Source organism: Anguilla anguilla, chromosome 9, assembly GCF_013347855.1.
Source record: "Anguilla anguilla isolate fAngAng1 chromosome 9, fAngAng1.pri, whole genome shotgun sequence".
NCBI lineage: Eukaryota > Metazoa > Chordata > Actinopteri > Anguilliformes > Anguillidae > Anguilla > Anguilla anguilla.
In genome coordinates, this window is record NC_049209.1 from 44525849 (window position 1) to 44547235 (window position 21387).

Sequence of the window (21387 nt, forward strand, 5' to 3'; positions counted from 1 at the left end):
CCCGACCTCGCGGTTTGGCAAACGCCGTGCCGACATTGGACGCCGCTGCCCACCTCCCGTTTTTACATTTTTTTTATTGCTTTGTTTTTGATCCAAGTTTCGGCGGTTTGTAAAGGGCAGTTTTTAAAAGGCCTGTGTTTTAACGGCCTTTTGCTCATCTCGAGTGAGGCCCGTTAATCTTTTACTGGGTTTTAAAGGTGTTTCTGGACGCACTTGGCGCAATGCTACATTCCGCTGCGTTAATGGTCAGCTTTAGTGCAGGAGGTCGAGTCTCCTTGAGTCAGGATTCTGAACCTGCTACCCATTTGTAGGGCCGCTGTACATGACTCTGCTGTGCTCCCATTTTAGGAGAATTTGCTCCTGAAAATGTGTATGTGCTGGAAAAATACTTTAGGAGCACATCTACTAATTGGGCTGCATTATTGGGCTCCTAAGTTTTTCATCTTGGGGGCACATCTTGGGGGCACATCTTGGGGGCACATGTGCTCTCTGGAAAAATGTGAACGCAGAGCCCTGCTGCAATGCCAGCCTGCCCCCCCCCCGCCCCCCCGCCCCCGTACCTGTCAGCGCCCCCTGCAGGGATCCGACAGGGCCGGGGCAGCTGTGCCAGGGCCCCCGTCAGCCACCCTGTCATCGCCTTCTTCTGTTTCAGCCCTCCGCCCGTCCCCTGGCCCTCTGGGATATATAAAGATTTGTTCTCCAAAGGGCGAACACTGTCTTCGCCAGCGGGGAGGATATGTACCCCCGTCCCCCCCGGTAGCCCAGGCATGGCCGCAATGCCGGTCAGAGGCCGCGGCGAACGCCCCCAAAATCCCGCCTCTGGCCCCCCTGCGCGTTGGTCATGTGACACGCCCAGAGCCCCCTGGTGCTCGCGGCTCCTCTCTCAGGCCTCGGCGTTTGCTGTTTAGATGCTGCGTCAGGTGGGATGTGAGGGGGAGGCGGGGCCTGGTCAAGGGGAGGCGGGGTCTAGCCAAAGGGGGCAGGGCCTAGTCAAGGGGAGGCGGGGTCTAGCCAAAGGGGGCAGGGCCTAGTCAAGGGGAGGCGGGGTCTAGCCAAAGGGGGCAGGGCCTAGTCAAGGGGAGGTGGGGTCGAGCCAAAGGGGACAGGGCCTAGTCAAGGGGAGGCGGGGTCTAGCCAAAGGGGGCAGGGCCTAGTCAAGGGGAGGCGGGGCCTAGCCAAAGGGGGCAGGGCCTGGTCAAGGGGAGGCGGGGCCTAGCCAAAGGTGGGTGGGGCCTAGCCAAGGGGAGGTGGGGTCGAGCCAAAGGGGACAGGGCCTAGTCAAGGGTAGGCGGGGCCTACTCAAAGGCTGGGCGGAGCCTAGCCAAGAGGTGTAAGGGCCTTGGCTGGGGAGGCGGGGCCTGGCCAAGATGCTGCAGGAAGTCATTACCAGTCATCAGACTCGGGCTGGAGCGGCAGCCAGCGGAGCGCGGTGGATAATGGTGTCATTAAGATGTCTGTGCATGCACATTTAAGCCCCAGCTTTTCCAGCAGTTCCTGTGATTAACAAGTGGAGAAGAAAGAGAGAGAGAGGAGAGAATCAACTCAAAAGGGATGGGATGAAAAGAATGAAGCGTTTTGAGAATCCGCATGGTAGCTCATTACCGGAGCCGTTATCGGCTCTCCGCGCGGCTGCGCTCGCTACGGTTACAAAGCCCTCGCCGCGCGTCAGACCTGGCGCAGCGAGCCCAGAGCCGTCTGAAGCTACGCCGTCTGTAAAAGAGAAGAAGAAGAAGCCGCTTAGAGAAACGTTCTCCGTGTTTATTGTCGCAATTAGGGGGAGATCGCTGGCTTCTGAGCAGGGATAACGGGGCTGGAGGCCACCTGCGGGCCCGTCGCTCCGGCTTTTAAGTCCTCCGGGGTCCTCCCCGAGCTTCCCAGCGCTCCATCTGACGGCGAGGCGTCCCAGACGACGCCCGGCGGGCCGCTGCGTGCCTGCCGCTCGCTCGCTCCTCCGTTAAGCTTGCACGGGGGCGACGTTTTTTCTTCCATTTTTGTTTTTACCTAAAAAGGAAAACTATTAGGCGTCATGCTACCCCAGCAGGGGGGTAGTGTTTTCAGAACAGCAGTCTCAGCCCCCCACCCCCCCACCCCCCCCACACTGGTTTATATTTCTGTTTAGCATTCATCAGGGGGGCTAATGAAAATAAACACCCCGAGCGAGGTGCGGAATGGTGGGTGGGGTTACAGACACCCCGCCCCCGCCCCCGCCCCCGCCCTGGGCTTTTGGGGGTTCGGCCGACGCGGGAGCGCGGACGGGCGCGTTCGCCAGAGTCACGGCGAGCCCCGGGCCGAATTACGCCCATGTGCCCAGCGCATGCTTCAGAGCGCGCTCTCACGGGGGGGGGGGGGGGGAACCGCAAGACCGGCGTCATGATCTTCACCCGGTGACCTTCAATGCCGCTCGCCGGCCGCGCTGCTGGGAACACGCGTGTAACGTGTTTAACGTGTGTAACGTGTGTAACGTGTTTAACGTGTAGCGTTTAGGAGCTCTGCCTTCACCGCCGCGCTGCTGAAGGAATCTCCTGCTCTGATTCCTGATAATTGCGATGGGATTTGCAGTCGGGCTTTTGACTGAGCTCTACAGACCAAAGTCAAGTGCGCATTTGATATGCTCTTTAGGAGTAGGGTTTTTCCTTCAGACCTGACAATTTTCAGTGATACTGGTTGAAATCCAACATGTTCAATTATATGAATTAAGAATTTTGTTCTGAATATTGGTGAAAGTATGAGTTTCTTAGCTGTCAGTAAGCTGCAGGACTTTGACGTTTGTCTGAAGAGTTACAGAATTTCAAATGAAGCAGCTGGTCAGATGAAGTTGCGGTGTGTAGCGAAGTAACCTTCATTAGAAATGATGAAATCCTTCACTGCCGCCCTTGGGGCAGTAGCTAAGATGGGTTACTGGGGCAAAAGTCGCAAAAGTAGCTCAGGAGTGGGGCGGGTCCCGCTGAGACAAAGGCCCCGCCCACTCCCGGTTGCCGTGGCACCGGCGGTGCGCATGCCATTCCCACCCAGGGGGCGGGTAAGGACCGCGGGGAGCGCTTTTAAGCACCCCAGTCCCACTGGGGGCTCTGCCGGAGGACATGGGGCTTCACGGGAGATTCTGAGCGATTCGCCCGGGACCCCCAAAGCACCGCTTCTGAGAGGAGGAGACCCCGCGGGGACCCTCGCCATGGGGCCCCTGAACACCGCCCGCCACGGGGGGGCCCTCAACACCGCCCGCCAAGGGACCTCATCAGCCTCCCACTAATACAAGCACAGGGGCCTGCTGTCTGTCCCAGAGAGAGAGAGAGATAGAGTGAGAGGGATAGAGAAAGAGAGTGGAGAAACAGAGAAAGAGAAAGAGAGAGAGATGAAGAGAGAGTGTGAGGAAGGGAGGGATAGAGAGAGAGGGAGGCAGGGGTAGACAGAGAGCTGTAGAGAGAGAGAGGCATAGAGAGAGGGATAGAGAGAAAAATGGAGGGTGGGATGAGAGAGAAAGAGGGAGGTAGTGATAGAGGGAGAGAGAGATGGAGAGAAAAAGAGAGGTAGTAATAGAGGGGCAGAGGGAAGGGTAGAGAGAGGGAGGGACTCGGGAGTGATGGAGAGAGAAACAGAGGGGTAATGAGACAGAGAGGGAGAGAGTGATAGAGAGAGAGAGAGGATAGAGAGCTGCAGTTCCACAGGCCTAGCGGGATTACCCCGGGAGACACAGCCTCATCTTCTCCCCCTCTGCGCGGCGTCTCTCAGGAGAGGCTCCTCCTCCCGGAACAACACACCAGGAGAGAGAAGCTGTTTGTCTCTCCGCAGAGCACTCGGCAGGCTTCAGCTGCGCAGGCCGAGCCGAACGCAGGAGCGCTCGCTGAACGCGGGTCCCAGCGGAGGGGTTACTCCAGCGCCCCGGGCCGGCGGGCCGAGCGACGCCGCCGCGTACGGGCCTGCGCCAGCGCACGGCGGCCCCGGGGGTCTCCGCGCACAGACGCTGTGTTTCATATAAACGCATCTCACTAAAATGGCGGCCCCCGAGTTTCGTTCTCGCAAAAAATGAATGTATGCGTTCCTGGCTAAAAGGGAGCGCTCCATGTCATCATGGTTTTATCCACGACTTGACCTTCTGTTACGGGTGGCAGTGTAGCATAATGGCTAAGGTGTTGGTCTCGTAACCGAAAGGTCGCAGGTTCGACTCCCCGGTAGGGCACTGCCGTTGGACCCTTGAGCAAAGGTGCTTAACCTGCATCGCTCCAGAGTATATCCAGCTGTATCATTGGATACAATGTCGCTCTGGATAAGAGCGTCTGCTAAATGCCTGTAATGTAATGTAATATTAAACATTGTTGCCAAAAAAAAGACTGCGTAGCTTGAATGTAGTAATTACCGGAACCCTTTTTTTTGGGGTTTGACGCACATTCGACGGTAAAGGAGTTTCCAGACCCCCGCTGCAGCGAGTTCTGATTATAATGAATGTTTACAGGGGCTGACACATGCAGAGCGGAACGCCTTTCAGGAGGGCGAAGCCTGAGTCTGACTGCGTGTATATTTTAATTGATTTGACTTGAACAAACAGCGGGCCCTTCCTGAATTTATTTGTACGTTTCTGGGGAGAAGGGGGGAGAAGGAGTTGGGGTTGGAGCAGGGGAGTTGGGGGGGGGGGGTGAGGTTCCTGTATGGTTTCTGAAACAACGCAGCCATTGTGCGAGCGTGTAATTGCGGGGAGGCGGGTGGTGGAACCGAAAAAAGGAGGGAAAATCTCACGGCGACGCCTGGACAAGACGAGGCCTCTCCTCCTGACTCCCAGCCCCGCGTGCAGCCCGCACTGGGACCGCGGCGTTGGGAAACCCGGACGCGCGGCCCGCTACGCGAACGAGGCGATGGCGGTTTTCGCTGAAGCGGAGGGGGGCGGGGAATCCCCTTAGCGGGTCGCCAGGAAGTCTGCCACGCGGAAAACGTGGAATTCCGCTTTGCCAGATCGGAGGCGGCGGTGGCCGCGGTTATCAGCAGTCCAGGATGCGGTTTGTTTTTGGGGCTTTTTTTTTTTTTGTGGACACAGCAGCGCACGTTTGCCAGGTGCGTTGCCGGGGGAGCGTAGCTGGGGCGCCAGAAATGTTACCGTGTTGTTGCATCACCCACAGAAGGCTTCACCGGGGTTGCTGACGAGGGCATTTTGGGCTTTGCCTCGCCCCCTTCCCGCCCCCGCTGCTTTGCTACTAAGCAGGTTTCACCTCACCACCTGCTCCTAACAGCCTTTCAACAGGTGCCAGACGGTCCGCCAGCGCATTCCTCACCCGTGGGAAAGGGGGAAGTCGGCAAACAGCGCAAGGTCACCACCAGCAACTCTATTTCTCTGAAGGGTTAACACTGGGCTGCGTAATTCCAGTTCCCCTTCGTATCTTCATTTCTGTGACTCGATACACTCTCAGAACGACACGTCATTTTTTTTACGCGTGTGGTTAAGGATGGCACACTTTCAAACATTCTGTAGTAAAAAAAAAAAAAAAATCTCCCTTTTTTAGCACATAAATTGTGTATTCGTAACACAAAAGTAGTAACTCTGACACACAATGTGTTGACAGTAACAGAGAAGCGGTAACACAGTGAGTGTGTTGGATACGAACACGTCCTTGTGTTTATGTTGGTGGAATATGAATGGGGATTTTTACGGGCGGCCATGTTGTGCTTGGTCTCTGCAGTGCCCCCAGCACATTAGAAGCTGCTCAGGCCCCTGTATGACATTCAGAGAGGCGGAGGGGGATGATATTTACTGTGACACCTCTCCCCTTCTACACGCGCGGGCCACGATCAGGAAGGCTTAGCGTCAGGCAGAGTCCGGGGGCCGCGGCTAACGCGATGTGTCAGGACGAGCCGGGGTGTCGGAGCCCCCCCTCGCTGCATGCTGGGAGTTTTGACGCTAAGCGAGCGGGGCGGCCCCGCCCTCCGAGGCGTCTGCGTCGTCCCGCCGGGCTGGGGGGGGCCTCTCGCTCCCGCTCGCGTTAGCGGACGTCCCCGCGCGCGGCGCTCGGGGGAGGATAAGAACAGGGGGGAGGACAAACGGAGAGGACGGAGAAAGAGGAGGACGGCCGGACTGGTCTGGCCCGTCTCTTCAGGCCCTGGCGCCTTCCCGCGCGTTTGTTTTGGGGGCTGGCCTTAACCCCCCTGCCTCCGTGAGCGCTGGCGCGGTTCGGAGCTGTCCTGTCCAGGGTAATTTAGGAGGTATGGAGGTGCACGTCTGGGTGCTATTTCGGGGCCCCCCCCCCCGGCCTCAGACAGGCCGGAGTTTTGGGATCGTCCGGAGGTCTCCTCCCCATAAATCTGTCGGCCTGTCTCCAGGGTGAGGGGAAGGCTTCTGCGGGCGGAGCCGTAAGGGGGGGGGGGGGGGGGGGTGGAGTGGGGGGGGGGGGCTCCGGAATCTTGCGGTAAAAGGCCGCCGTGAGCGAGCTTATGACCCCCAAGAGCTCCGTTTGGATCTCAGCCGTACACACCCCCCTTCACCCCAACGGACCTCAGAACCCCAGGCCACAAGAAGACTCTCTGCTGTCACCAAAATGGCTCCTTTAGGTTTATTTAGCATTAACACGTGCGTGTGAGAACCTGAAGGCTCGCTGCTTTCCTTATGCCCCCTTGTTTGGTTCAGTGTGATTATTCACTAAACCCGTCCCTGTTTCCTCACTGAAGGACCATATCTGTGCGATTTAAACGCAGATATGCTATGCTTTAGCATGTGTGTCGGTGGGAGCGTGTGCACTATTGTGTGTGCTTTAGCATGTGTGTTGGTGGGAGCGTGTGCACTATTGTGTGTGCTTTAGCATGTGTGTCGGTGGGAGCGTGTGCACTATTGTGTGTGCTTTAGCATGTGTGTCGGTGGGAGCGTGTGCACTATTGTGTGTGCATTAGCATGTGTGTTGGTGCGAGCGTGTGCACTATTGTGTGTGCTTTAGCATGTGTATCGGTGCGAGCGTGTGCACTATTGTGTGTGCTTTAGCATGTGTGTTGGTGGGAGCGTGTTTGCCTGGGTTTCTTCTGTGGTGTGAATAACAGCCCCAGGATCAGTGTTCAGAATCAGTTATTGTTTGTTCCTTTTTTATTTTTTGTTTTATTTTTAGCAATGCTTCTGTTCCAGACACTGTAAATTTTCCAATTATCCAGTTCCTCACAACTACACAGGGAGATATACTGAACACAAGGTGATACGACATTTGCAGGAAATTTTAAAATACACAGTGGGCCATCTTAGGTTCCTTACACAAATGTGTTACCTCATTATGGTTATTGTATGAACTCATTATGCCTGGTTTACTGCATACTGATATAACCAAGCTCATGATAATTATGAAATTTAGTTTATGCTTTTGTTTCATAGCTAGTTGACTTTGTGTTTGCCTTTGAAGACGATGGAGTTTCTGTGTGAGGAAATTGGTGCTTTTTTATGAGTGTATGGCAGAAGCTCCATTAAGAGCATTTAGTTTGTACCAAATGGGATTAATAATCTTCTTATTGCCGGTGGAGCAGAGCCGAGCTGTGATTGGCTGACAGAGCAGAGCCCGGCTGTGATTGGCCAGCGGAGCAGAGCCAGGCTGCGATTGGCCGGTAGAGCAGAGCCAGGTTGCGATTGGCCGGTAGAGCAGAGCCAGGCTGCGATTGGTCAGACAGAGCAGAGTCCAGCTGTGATTGGCCGGCGGAGCGGAGCCTGGCAGTGATTGGTCAGGCAGAGCAGAGTCCAGCTGCGATTGGCCGGTAGAGCAGAGCCTGGCTGTAATTGGCTGGCGGGGCAGAGCCCGGCTGCAGTTGGCCGGCGGAGCGGAGCCTGGCAGTGATTGGCCAGGCAGAGCAGAGTCCGGCTGTGATTGGCCGGGTCCAGCAGGGCCCCTCGCTGCATAGTTGCTAACCTGCATGCATCCCCAGAGCTCTCGCTCCGAGCTCCAGTGGCTCTCCTCTCTCGTTCTGCCACAATGGCACTTCTGAGATTCTAATACCCCTGTTAGCTTTAGCCCGGGATCACCCCTGGATAATGGGCTCTTCTCTCTCTCACTCCCCCCCGGGTTGTCCCCGCACACGGGGGGTTTATAATTGGTTTTCTTTAGACACGGCCCGCGCTGACCCCCCTCTCAGGCACCTGATCCTGTAAATCCCCTCCCTTTCACAGAAAAACTCTCCTTTCTCCAGCAGTGTCCCCGAAGCCCGTAACTTCATTTTAATATACACAATGTCCACCTCCTGCCTTGTTTTTCTGTCTCCCCCCCCCCCCCCTTCTCAACACCCTTTCTCCATCTTGCATGAAAGCAGCAGGACTCTTTCTTTTAAACAGAAGGGGAGCTGCATATATTTGTTTCCTGGGATCAAGAAGACTGACAAATTAACTCTCGGGGGAAGTGAATTACAGATCTCCTGCATTTGGCGGGCCCCAGAGTCTTCATTACGGGAAGAATAGACTTCATTTTTTTACCCATGTTAGCACATTCAGGAAACAACCTTGGGGACCGGGCTGAGGAAATGCAGGAGGGAAACCAGAACCTCTTCCGTCTATTACGTCCTGGATGCCTTCCATAAGAAGTCTGGGTCAGGGAATGATGCGTTTGCGCGCGGCGGGGATTCGTCCTGTTTGCGTCTGCCGTGGGACGACTGCGCGTCGTCGTGGAAACCCCTGGACTTTAGGCGGGAAAAACGTGCTGGGCAGAAGAGTTATAGAGCAGACAGATGTTGCGTCACAAAATGGCTGCACTGGGCACAATGTTCTGTCTGCCCGAAAGAAAAGTCGACCCGTCTCATTTTCCCAAACCTAAACGCTCCGCGCGTTCCCTCACGGTCTCTGAGACCGGAACGTTCCTCCCACTTCAACGAACGCGTTTCACCGTGCGACGTTGATGTATCTTTCTCCTGTTTTTCCTCTGTGTCTCGTGGTCACCACTGATCTCCAGAAGAAGAAAAAAAGCAGCGACACGCCTCGTTTCTAAGGAGGGTTTAACTCTATCGATTTGCCATCGACGCGCGACGCACTCTGGCCCGGAGACAGCAGGCCTGAGACGGAGAGCTCATTGTTAGGCGACGTGCACAACAGATGTTTGATGGAGCGACAGCCCCGCGGGAGAGAGGGGGTGGGGGGTGGGGGTGGGGGCATTGATCCCAGTCCTCCGCCGTCGCCATGACCCCCGATGATCGCATCACGCGCGCCTGCCGTCTTACCGCCGGAGGACTTAAGCCCTGAAAAGCGGGGCCAGTTTGTCGTCCCGCGTTCGGTCTTCGGCTGGGAGCTCAGTGGACCCCCCCCCCCCCCCATCCCGGGGGAGGGCACAGGAGGAACCCCCACCCCCCCCACCCCACGGCGGGGCTTACCGATCCGTAATGGAAGCCGTGAAGGCGCTCTCACCGTGGAGGCGGCGCTCGCCGGGGGAATCGGACCAATCAGCCGCCCCGCTCAGAGGAGCTTTAGCTGCTTAGCGGTGTGCGCCCGCCGGGCTTCGGGAGAGAAGAACGCAGTTAATTACGGGTTATATGCGCTGTCATTTCCCATGAGCCTCGGCTCTTCACCGCGCGCGCTCAGCTCAGGGACCTCGCCCTTGCATGTATTAGCGGGGGCTGCTGAGCCTTAACGCGCACACAAAAAAGCTAAACCCCTTTTTAAAACAATTTTTAAAATTTTAAACGTTTTTATTTTTTTAAAGCAGCGCGTAGCGGAAGACTGTGTTAGCACCGGGCGCTAGATCACCGTCACGTCCGTCTGTCCTTTTATCGCGTCTGCGTGAGCGGCCTGGAGAGCTGTTAGCGCTAATATTGGCGAAGGGATTACAGTAAACGCCGCAGCCGCCGAGCGCGCGTAATTCATCTGGAGCCGTTTAGTGCCAAGTCCTCAGCTGGGTCGCTCCCAACGATAAATCTGCGTGGACGTTTTTTTTTTTGTTCTTCCCCCCCCCTCCTCGATCTGTCGTTGCTCTGGGAGACGTTGTTATGGCAGCTGGCGCGCCGCTCGGTGTCCTCGTCCAAGCCGAGGTCGCCGCCGCCGCCGCCGCCGATTTAGCCGGGTCAGCTGGTCCCCGTCCCAAAACGGCTGAGAGGAACTTATCCTGCCAACTGGGCCCCCAGACCCGCTACCGGGGCAGTAACGCCGTGGCCATAACCTGCCACGGTTAAGATGGCGGCTGTGGGTGAGGGTTTGGGAGGAGGGGGGTGGGGGTCGTTGTCCAACACCTCACACACAGGTGTTGGTGCGGGGGGCCCCCTCTCCTGGGGAGGGAGGAGAGGTTAAATGAGCCAGATGCTGTGTGCCGTCCCTGTCCCCCCCCGGAGGAGTGGGAGGGGCCTGTGTGATGTCACAAAGGGCTGCCTGTCAGCTCCGCGCTGCTGCCTGCGAGCGGGAGGGAGGGGGGGGGGCTGCCGCAAATGAGCGTGTCAGCCAGCCCAATTACCAGTCACCCTCTCAGTCCGACTCTCGGCTGTATTTGAGTCATTTCTGCATTAAGTGTCAAAATGTCCGCAAAGTGACACTGTCGAGCTTATTTTCTTCCATTTATACGAGAGCTGTGAAACTGGAGCTGTGTGTGTAAGTCCTGGCCTGTGGCTGAACAGGTGTGAGAGGTGTCTGTGGCCTCACCTGGTGGTTCTAACGTGCCCCCTCCTTCTCTTTTCTGCCCCCCGCCCAGTTCCAGATTTCAGCGTTGACGCGCTCGCCCCAAATGACAGCCAAGAAGCACGAGGCCTGGGCGTCCCCAAAGTGTCGGGCCTAGAGCGCAGCCAGGAGCGGAGCAAGGAGAGCGCCAAGGACCCGCCCCAGCCGGCGTCCGGCCCGCCCAAGCACCCGGCCCCGGAGGCCCCGCCCCCGACCGCGCCCCCTCCCCCCAGCCCGGCCCGGGCGCCCCGAGCGGAACCCGCCCCGCCGTCGCGGTCCCCCGCCGCCCCGCCCCGACCGCTGGGCCCCGAGGCCCCCCAGGCGGCCCCGCCCCGGCCCCGAGCCCCGCCCCAGCAGCCGGAGCCCCCGTCCCACCCCCGACCCCCTCCCACCCCCACCCCCCACCCGCACCCGCCCTCTCCCGCCCTCCCGGCCAATCACAGCCAGCCTGGGCAGCTCCGCCCCCCGTCCCGCTGCCTCCCCAGGCCCCTGTCTTCGTACGGCAGCAACCACAGCCTCAACTGCATAAGGTGAGTACTGCCCTGCTGCCCATCCACACTCAGCCTCCCTGTGGAAGCATAGCTTTACTAGGCCAGTTAGCTGTACATGTGAACTCCTATTGTGAGGGTTATCTCCTAAGCATGAAGTTTGTACTAGCTATGCTACTGCTGCTATGTACAAAAGTATACAGTGGCACAGGCATACAGTGTAGTTTGTGCTGAATTACCTGTTGGCAGTCAGGTCAGTGAAGGCTCCCAATGTATCCACAGCTATATCCCACAAGCCTTTAATCATGTGTTACGCGTGTAAGGTTTCATCGCTAAGCATTGTTCATTCCACGTAGCGCTGCATTGCCTATAGGGGCGGGGGGAATCTACATTTGCATTTTGTTGACGTTCTGTTGCCGAGCGACGTAACTGTTTCTCCGCACCAACTGAGAAACAAGCGTCTTCAATTGATTAACTTTCAGTTTTTTCGTCTGTTTGCGTTTGTTTCCTCCAGTCACAGAGGCTCGTATGCCGCATGTACAACTGAGCCCCGCGCTGGTGCCGTCATCTTAAAACATTCTGCATGAACTTCCTCCCTGGGATTTCCCCGCTCTGTGTAAAATTTCCATCTCTCGCGCGCAAACGCGCTCGTTTAGCGAACGCCCCCCCCCCCCCCCCCCCCCCAGCCCGAATGGCTGCTGTTGACTGTGAATAATAACGGGACAGCTGGGAAAGACGTTAGCGCAAATTAGCTTTTGGGGTTTAGCGCGTGAGACGCTGGCCGCCATCTCTGGGGGAGACGGCCCACACGCGAGGCGGACAGAGCCAGGCTATCTGCCGCCAACTTCCCCCTCCCCACACATCCCTCCCCCCCCTCCCCACACCCCCCCGTCTCAGAGACGCTAATTTGGAGCAAAGCGCTAAGACGGCTATTTCACACTGGAAATTCCCGGCCGCTAGGGGCTGTTGGCGGAAACCGCGGCTCTGGGGACCCCGCCCGCCAGACGCGGCGTTAGTCTGCGAGACGGACGGGGTGTTGTAGCTGCCCAGGTTGTCACGGTAACGGCATGTTCCAGCTCAGATGCCAGGGCAGCGGGCTTGGAGGCTAGCTTCAGGGGCACCCCCAAAACGGTGGTGTCTCCTCAGGGGCGCCCCCAAACTGGCCCGGACCCTCACCCGGCCCGTCTTCTGTCTCCACAGCAGCAGCCGGAGCAGCACCCCGGGCAAGCCGCACGGCCCTCAGCAGCCCCCGCACCTGCCCCAGCACCCGCCCGGCTCGGCCTTCCCCCTCCCCCTCCCCACCCAGACCGCGGCCCACAGCTTCCCGCCGGCCCCGCTGCAGTCCTCCCCGCACCCCAATATGTTCGCGCCTCCGGCGGCCTTGCCTCCACCTCCACCGCTCACCTCAAGCACTCTGCCGGTCCCCGGACACCCTGCAGGAGGTCCTTACTCAGGTACGTCCCCCCCCCCCCCCCCCCCCCGCCGTCCGCCCACCCCCTCCCCCATCCGTCCCCAGTGACATACGGCAGCCGACCTCCCCATAAATCCAGCAAATATCTCAGCCATCAATCACCCGGCAGTGCTGACAGGCCCCGCCCCTGCGGAACCCGGGGCTGAGAAGGCAGTGTGACATCACAGAGGGATTAGGAGATAATTTATTAAAGGAAGATCTCTCGGAGGCAATTGTCCTTCAGCGCCCCGCGCTCCGGGGGGGAACGCGTTTGGAAGGGGACGCGTGTCCTCGCCTGGTCTGGTGTTTGTGCCAAGTTCCAAACTGGAGGGTCCTCGCAAGGATGGTTTAAAAAAAAAAAAAAGGGGGGGGGGGGGGTCGGCTCACGTGTGCTGTGGGCTAAGAGCAGCTGTGTTGCCGCCGGCTCCTGTTGTCGTCGTTCCAGTCGGAACGAGGCGTCTGGTACACGCTGTTTGGGCTCCCGGGCCCAAGTTATAGCTTCGGTGTGTGAAGAATCAAAAGCCCCCCCCGTCGTAAAAAGCAGAATCAGGGCCGAGCGGGGACTGAATGCACTCTATGCGCCCTGGATCTGTCTGTTATTGTTTTATAGGTATCATGTGTCCATGCACAGTTGTGAATGCTTGCATGTGTGTGTGTGTGTGTGTGTGTGTGAATGTTATGTCTGCGTGTATGTGTGCCCGACTTACGTAAGTCACTCTGGATACACAGCAAAATGTTCAGTGTTAAATCAACTCTTACAGAGTACATATGGTCCTACTCTGGTCCCTATTGGACTCGTATGTACTCTGTTAGAGTTGAATTAACACTGGAAGTTTTGCTGTGTAAAGTGTAAACGTGTGCCTGTATATAGGATCCTGTGTGTGTGTACATGTTTCTGTGTGTGAGCGTATGGTGGAGAGTAACCCGGGTCATGTGACCTCTCCCGCAGAACAAGACCTGCTGCGGCAGGAGCTGAACACGCGATTCCTGGCCTCGCAGAGCGCCGACCGCGGGGCGTCCCTGGGCCCGCCCCCCTACCTGCGCACCGAGTTCCACCAGCACCAGCACCAGCACCAGCACCAGCACCAGCACACCCACCAGCACACGCACCAGCACACCTTCACCCCGTTCCCCCACGCCCTCCCGCCCTCCGCCATCATGCCCACCCCTGCACCGCCCATGGTGCGTACCCCAGCCAGAAATGTGAGGATGAGTAGAGCGCGACTGCGACCCCGCCTGGGGGGTCTGGGGCGGGCCCTGGGGGTGGAACGGGAGGGCGGAGTTTGGGTGATGGAGTTTGAGGGTGCGGGTTTGGACCATGTCTGTTGATACTGTATGTTTCAGTCATAATCATGTTATTTTTTTTCCCCTTATTCAAAACAACTGCATCGGAGCGCTTTTTCGGGGTGAAATAATTCTGCTCGTTTTCTTTGGAGAGTGTGTCCCCCCCCGCCCCCCCCGTCCCCCCTTCCTAATCCCCAAATTTTAAACGCGGGCAATTATTGTTTGGAGCGAGTCGTTCAGCCCAGAGGCAGCCGAGCTTTGGAGAGGCTCACAGCGGTTCATTCATCCGTCCTCTGACATCATGTTATTCTTTAACGAGCACTTAGGGCTGGAAACGCGCTGTTCATCGCCGGCTTCCCGCGGCGCTCCGAGCCGCGCTGCGTCTCGCAGAAACGGAAACGGCCTCGCGTGCCAGCGTTCGCGCACGCCGCAGAACTCCCCCCCCCCAAACCCCCCCCCCCCCCCTCCCACACCCATCCCCCCCCCCCCCCCCCCCCCCCGGTGTTTTCTTTTTGAAACTGTACTGTTGCGGTGAAAGCCTGTCAGTGCTGTGACAGCCTGAACAAGAATCCGAAGCTAGTTCTGAGCCGCGTAATTTATACGCAAGCGTGGAGGTGTTCACCTTGTGCCTCGTTTAAAACGCCGTTTATCTGGCGGGGGCTCGGGGTTTCTGCCGTGCCCGTTTCCTTGGATACATAAACAAGTTCCAAACCGCTCGACTCGTCTGATTTTCGGCGCTCGAATTCCGTCAGGAGTGAAAGGGGCTTTCTGTTTTTGTCAGAGGCGATGTTTATCCCAGTTACTCTGTTTCCAGAAGCAAAATGTATGTGTCCAGATGTTCGAATTTGAAATGTTACCCTTTAAAAGCCGTAGATTTCCGTGGATATAAAATGCCACAGTATTTCATCTGTGAAAATGAAATTATGCCTGAAATGAGCGTGCCTGATTTCTGGTTGTAAGTACTGCGTGATAATGAAATGTTCCAGTTATGCTTGTTTTCCCTCCTTTGTGATAGATGTATACTTGGCTAGACATATACTTATACTTGGCTCTGGCTTGTGTTGTTCCTTTACAGTTTGACAAATACCCTACAAAAGTCGATCCCTTCTACAGACACAGTGTGAGTTGAAAATGCGTGTTTGTAGAGTTTTGTGCTTACCGCTCATCCCATTCACTGGCTCCAGTCATTATAGTGTGTAGTTTCCATAGCACAGTACCCATCCAGAATGCCTGTCTGTCAGACTACAATACCCATCTCACTGTGCAGTGGTCTCTGCATGCACCACCTCAATGTTGACATCATCACATTATCACAGTACCTTCAGGGGGGAGCTTTCACTGTGTCTTCTAGCCATTCATTTGGCTTAACTCATACATCATGTGAAACCTGGGCCATTATGGTTTTCAAATGATCTCGCTTTTCAGTTTAGATTGTTCCATTTCAGAAGAGAAAAATGTAAAAAAAAACATCTTCATGTCAAACTCTGTTGGGGACAAGCGGAGATGGGGAAAAAAAAAGATAATGGGCAAAACACTTAATTTGCATCAGTGGCCATTTTGCTGGGGGGCACGGAACTCAGTCGGTGGTGTGTGTGGGCGTAACCCTGATCATGTGACCGCGTGCACATGTGCAATGGATCCCTTCCACCCTGCAGGACTGCAGCGTACGTTCCCTCTCTCTGAGCCTCCGTCTCCTGACATCATGCGTTTCCACGGCCACCGCCGCCATTTTAAAATCCAGGCACGGCGGGCGTCAACGTTTCGCCCCCCTCCGAACCGCGGACCGGCTCGCGTCTGGAGCCGAGCGGCCCGCAGTCCGCGCGCGAGCGAGCGTTAGCCGCTCAGCGTCCGACCCCGCTCCCCTCGCACGCCGACCCCGCCGCCCGCCGCGGGTTCAGCTGTTGCACGCGCTCAGTCTGAGAGCGGCAATTATGCACATCAGACTGTATTTCATTATAATAACCATTAATTTTAATCAGGCGTGTTGGAGAAAGCACCCTGCTCCAAATGCGTCTGCATCATCAGCGTAATGGCTGTATAGTGTATCATTGTGGCTTCGGGGGGAATTGGATTGATTTTTATTATACGGTTTGGTGGGAAGCGTCTCGGCTGTTGTATGATTGTTGATTGAAATTGTGTGTTTTTCTCCCCTGCAAGTGGAAGTCTTTCATTAACTTGATTTAAACAGTTCAAAGGCCGCCTCTATAAAAAACAAAAAACTTGATCTCGGTTCTTTCTGTGCTTCTCTGCAGCCGGAGCTGGAAATTCAGTTTTTATTCTCTCTCAAAACGGCAGAAATAATTTGGAAGTTTAAACCCAGGGAAACTTTGTTTTGTGTTGTTGGGCTAAGTGATAAATGCCACAGCTGATGAACCAGGCCTCATTGAGGTACATTAATAAATACCCCGTTGGTCCAAGCAAGTGCTTAGCCTGGTTTTATCTCAGAGTACGACGCCAGGTGCCTATTATATCAAAGTCTACATTTCAGTATAAAGTGTATTTTTTGGCCTTTGTTTTTTGAGTTCCTCATGGTCTATCTCACTCACTCATTCACGTTTAGCAGACTCAAGATTGTCCACAAGGGGGCTCTATTAGCTCTCAAGTAGCTGAAATTTGGGGGGGGGTGCTACGTAAGAGTGGGGATTCGCATCAGTGACCCAGCGTGTCCTGGTTTAACATTGAAAATATCCGATAATGTAAATCTAAATGGCTGTATAAATGGCTTCATGTAAATGAGTTAATGTATTGTGTGTGTAACACACTGCCGTTTGGCTAGCTTGTGTGTAGTGTATTGAGGGGTCCTGTCTGTCATTGCCATCCCATGCATTGCTCCACCCACAGCTGCACTGTGCCCTCATTCTGCTCTCTGATTGGTTCGTGAGTCGCCGGCGGTGGAGCGCTAACCCCGTGCCTCTGTCTCCTTGCAGCTCTTTCACTCCTACCCTCCTGCTGTGTCCGGCATCCCCCCCATGATCCCCCCCACGGGGCCCTTCGGCTCTGTGCAGGGGGCCTTCCAGCCCAAGGTACGTCGGGACCCCCCCTAAAGTCAGGGAGGGGTTCTCCCTTCTCTCAGTCCTGCTGTCTTTGGCCCATTTGAAAGTGGAGCGTACATCTTCTTCACTTGCTGTGCACTGAAAGGCATAGTTGGTAATACCTATAAGGAAGTGCTCTTCTGTTATAAATGTAAAGCTGCTTACTGCGTTTGGAGCCTTGAGATGAACTGTTCTCTGGTGTGGAACAGGCTAGCAGCCTGTGATTCACTCGGCCCAATAAGACCCACTGCTCCAGCTCCAAACTGCAGCTTTAGCACCAGCCAGTGGATCTCTGCTCGACTCCAGGGAGGAAAATCTCTAAAGCCTGCTGGCGGGACGGGGTATTCTCAGCCCCTCTGACCCACGCTTGGCCCTTAAAATTCACCTTTCACTAGGAAAGCCATGCGTTAGAGTTTTAGACTGTCGCTGTACTGTAAGTGCAGTACCCCCCTGAGCGTGTGCATACCGCCTGACTGTCTCTGTGCTGTAGGTGCAGTACTGAGCGCGTGCGTACCGCCTGACTGTCTCTGTGCTGTAGGTGCAGTACTGAGCGTGTGCGTACCGCCTGACTGTCTCTGTGCTGTAGGTGCAGTACTGAGCGTGTGTGTACCGCCTGACTGTCTCTGTGCTGTAGGTGCAGTACTGAGTGCGTGCGTACCGCCTGACTGTCTCTGTGCTGTAGGTGCAGTACTGAGCGCGTGCGTACCGCCTGACTGTCTCTGTGCTGTAGGTGCAGTACTGAGCGCGTGCGTACCGCTTGACTGTCTCTGTGCTGTAGGTGCAGTACTGAGCGTGTGCGTACCGCCTGACTGTCTCTGTGCTGTAGGTGCAGTACTGAGCGCGTGCGTACAGCCTGACTGTCTCTGTGCTGTAGGTGCAGTACTGAGCGCGTGCGTACCGCCTGACTGTCTCTGTGCGTTTCCTCAGACTTCCAACCCGCTGGACGTGGCGTCGCGACCCGGTGCGGTACCGCACACGCTCCTGCAGAAGGACCCCCGGGTGAGTGAGCTCCTGACCCCAACACGCGGGCCGGTGCGGCACGCAAGACAACTAAACACACTCTGGTGCAGCTCGTCAGAAATTAGAGCTTCTGTCTTTAACTGCCATCGTTCCCAACTTACGCAACACGCTAGACGTTAATAACAGCGGGGCGAGAGTCTCCGTTATTTAAGACCGGCGCTTTCAGAGTCCGCTCGTTCTCTCTGTTCTCCGGCTCCACGCAGCCGTTCACCGTGTGACACGCCCGTCTGTCGGAGGTGCCCTGATTGTTGTGTTACGACCACCCCGCCGCTTCGACGGGCGCACCGAGTTTTGAAAATTAATTGACGTCTGATTTACCCCCACCCCCCCTCCCCCCCCCCACCACCCGAGCACATCCACGCAGCTCCGCCTGTTTACAGGAGATTACCTTCTGGAGCCGAGCCCGCCAGGAGCGGAGCGGAGTTATTTTGTCAGGCGCGTTTAACAGCCTGTCAGCGTTGATGTGCAGTGGGGGGGGGGGGGGACCGCGGAGGGGCAGCGAAAAAAAATTCATAAATACGGCCTAATTATTCCCAGGAACGCTTCATTTGAAAGGGAAATTTTAACATTTTAATTTAGCCAATAATGAAGTGATGTGCGGCTGTTAATTGGAAACATTGTCTGAGTGGCAGGAGGGTAACCGAGCTGTCATTCTTCTTTTCCAGCTGGCTGATCCGTTCCGCCCCATTCTGAGGGTAAGAGAGCTTTATTAGCACCGCCGTCCTTCCCGTCCCCCAGGACCCCCCCCCCCCCCACAGAAACTCATTACAGCGCCGAGCCTGCCGTACAGGTGTCCTTCAGCTCAGCCACCGCACAGCGTCTGCAACGCACCGTGGATGTGCTGAAGAGCAGTCAATGAGCGTTGCCCCCCCCCCCCACCACAGACACGCACACACGTACACACAGACAGATGCATACACACACACGCGCACACACACACGCACACACTCACACACGCACACGCACACACACACACACTCACACACAGACAGACGCATACACACACACGCACACACACACAGACACACACACACAAAACCACAGCAAAGATTTGAATATAAACAAAAGGGCATCACCGAACACGCTCTGCCGATGGAATGAATATGGAAAAGGATGGTCGGCTTTTGAAACGAACAAGATGAACAAGCTCTTTTTTTTTCTTTTTCTTGTTCTTGTTCGAGAGCGGCGCTGAAGTGCTCTTTTGTCTTCTTTCCCCCCCTTTTTTCGGACTGAAGTGCGCCGTCTCGCCCGCGCGGGTGTGAAGGGAGAAACGGAGATTAGGCAAGATCGGCGCGGTCTGACAGGAAGGGATGGCATCTGTGCCCAGAGCCAGCTTCTGCCCTCTCATACGCGGCTCGTGGTAAACAACGCGGCGCGGGCGGGGTATCAGACGAACAGCGGGCGTCTGAGCGTAAACTTCCCCCCCAGGAGCTCGGCACTTCCTCACTGTTACGAGAACCAAATCCGCGAGCCTCTTTTTTTTTTTCCTCCCACCGCGAACACACGGAAACGCAGCCCAGGCAGAAACGGCTGAGGACGCGCGGACGCAGGGATGGAGGAAGTGACGCTTCGAAGCTAACGCCGCTCTGTTCTCCTCCTCAGAAACCGGGGAAGTGGTGCGCGATGCACGTCCACATCGCCTGGCAGATCTACCACCACCAGCAGAAAGTGAAGGTGAGTCCTCCTCCCCTCCGCCCGCTCGCTCGCCTTGTTCTTGCTCGCGTACGAGTCCGACGGTGTTTACAACACGGGGCCGTTTTTCACCGAAATTGACCGAGCGCTCGCTTGGGCCTGTGGGAGTCCTCTGTAAAAAAAAAAAAAAAAAAAAAAAGGTTTTTTTGCTCAGTGGAAAATATTGACTAGTCTGCCCATACTGCACTTTTGAATTGTGTTCTTGCTTTGTGTTTTAACACCGTGATTGTAAAACTTTATTTGTGGCGAAAAGGAATGCACTGTGCTTTTGGCAATGGAAGTCTCTGTGTCTGAATAGTTGCCCTTGTTTTCTGTTGTTTTGCCTGTTTTATTGGGAGGTGGGATTAACTGTTTGCTGTGAATTATTAATTCTGAGCGAGCATTCATTTTCCCTTGAGGGTGTAGAGTTGGAACAGCGCCATCTTGTGGTTGCATGTTTATTACATTAACCAATCCAGAGCACTTTATTTTGTTTAGCAGTCTCATGTAGAAAACTCACATGGATTTAATTTGATACATTGTGTTTTTATGCTGATGGTTATTAACAATCGCGCTGTTGGGATGTGAACCTTAAAAAACCGAGTCAGCGGCCACATACCAGTCTAAAATCCAAACCTGTAAAAACGCAAACCTCTACCGTAATCAGTTTGTCCTGCTTCTCCTCCGTGTTCCTTTGCTGAACTGAGAGACTGGGATTTGCACCGGTTGTGTTGTGAAGCTCAGAGGCTGTCAGACCAGCACAATGTGTGGATTACAGCAGTGGGATTCTGCACCCTGGGGTTCTTAAAGTCTTTATCTCTCCTAGCTGTTATTTAAATGGGATTTTCTTCATATGACAGCTTATCAATGTTCTTGCAGATTTAAATAGATAAATTATTCATTACCAAAGAACCCTAGAAGCATGTCAGAGGCTCAGTTAGTGGAATGCAGTTATTGGTAGTCTGGTTTAGTGTAGGCTTCTAGCCTCACAGTGGCTGTGAGGGAGGCCAGCCTGGTGTTCTGATGTGAGATAGGTCCATCCGACCTCTGGTGGATAGGTTTTGTTCATAATCTAACAGTCAGTTTCTTCTGACAAATCGCGGTGTTGTGTAAATGGGGTTCCAAATGAAAGTGGTAATTTAACCAAACTTGGTTGCAAACCTTTAATATAACACTGGCTGAAACCTAGTAACCAATCAGATAGCAGGCAGCCAGTCTCATAATCCATAGCTCCTTTTTTCTTGATGCTTCAGAGATAGAGTCTGGGGTCGGCAGCAGATTCGCTTTGAACTGCCGCAGATCTCCCAGGATGCAGCGGGTGAAGAGGCCGGTGCGCTCCAGCGGGTAGTGTGCTGAGCCGCTGGAGACTCATCTGTGCTGGCGTGATGCCCATCGAGATCTGAGGCCCACTTGGCTTTAGTCCCCGACTGCTTCTACCGGGTCTGTCTGGCCTGCCGGTAGAATGAGGTTTTTTACCGGGCCTGTCTGTCCACTCTGCCGGTAGAATGAGGTTTTTTACCGGGCCTGTCTGTCCACTCTGCCGGTAGAATGAGGTTTTTTACCGGGCCTGTCTGTCCACTCTGCCGGTAGAGTGAGGTTTTTTACCGGGCCTGTCTGTCCACTCTGCCGGTAGAATGAGGTTTTTTACCGGGCCTGTCTGTCCACCCTGCCGGTAGAATGAGGTTTTTTACCGGGCCTGTCTGTCCACTCTGCCGGTAGAATGAGGTTTTTTACCGGGCCTGTCTGTCCACTCTGCCGGTAGAATGAGGTTTTTTACCGGGCCTGTCTGTCCACTCTGCCGGTAGAATGAGGTTTTTTACCGGGCCTGTCTGTCTGGCCTGCCGGTGGAATGAGGTTTTTTACCGGGCCTGC

The 21387-nt window shown here is 55.4% G+C and overlaps 1 protein-coding gene across 5 annotated transcripts in view; it reads left to right on the top strand.

The window, feature by feature from the left end:
* auts2a (activator of transcription and developmental regulator AUTS2 a) overlaps window positions 1–21387 on the top strand; it is a 354802-nt gene that overhangs the window by 324455 nt on the left and 8960 nt on the right. For 3 of the 5 annotated variants that reach the window (XM_035433313.1, XM_035433314.1, XM_035433316.1), the window contains 8 exons: window positions 10605–11100; window positions 12259–12512; window positions 13458–13711; window positions 14868–14912; window positions 16720–16815; window positions 17752–17823; window positions 18510–18539; window positions 19447–19518. In XM_035433313.1, coding sequence (XP_035289204.1) covers window positions 10605–11100; window positions 12259–12512; window positions 13458–13711; window positions 14868–14912; window positions 16720–16815; window positions 17752–17823; window positions 18510–18539; window positions 19447–19518 — 1319 coding nt within the window. The remainder of the gene's footprint in view (window positions 1–10604; window positions 11101–12258; window positions 12513–13457; window positions 13712–14867; window positions 14913–16719; window positions 16816–17751; window positions 17824–18509; window positions 18540–19446; window positions 19519–21387) is intronic. The other 2 variants (XM_035433315.1, XM_035433317.1) reach the window with 1 other exon arrangement.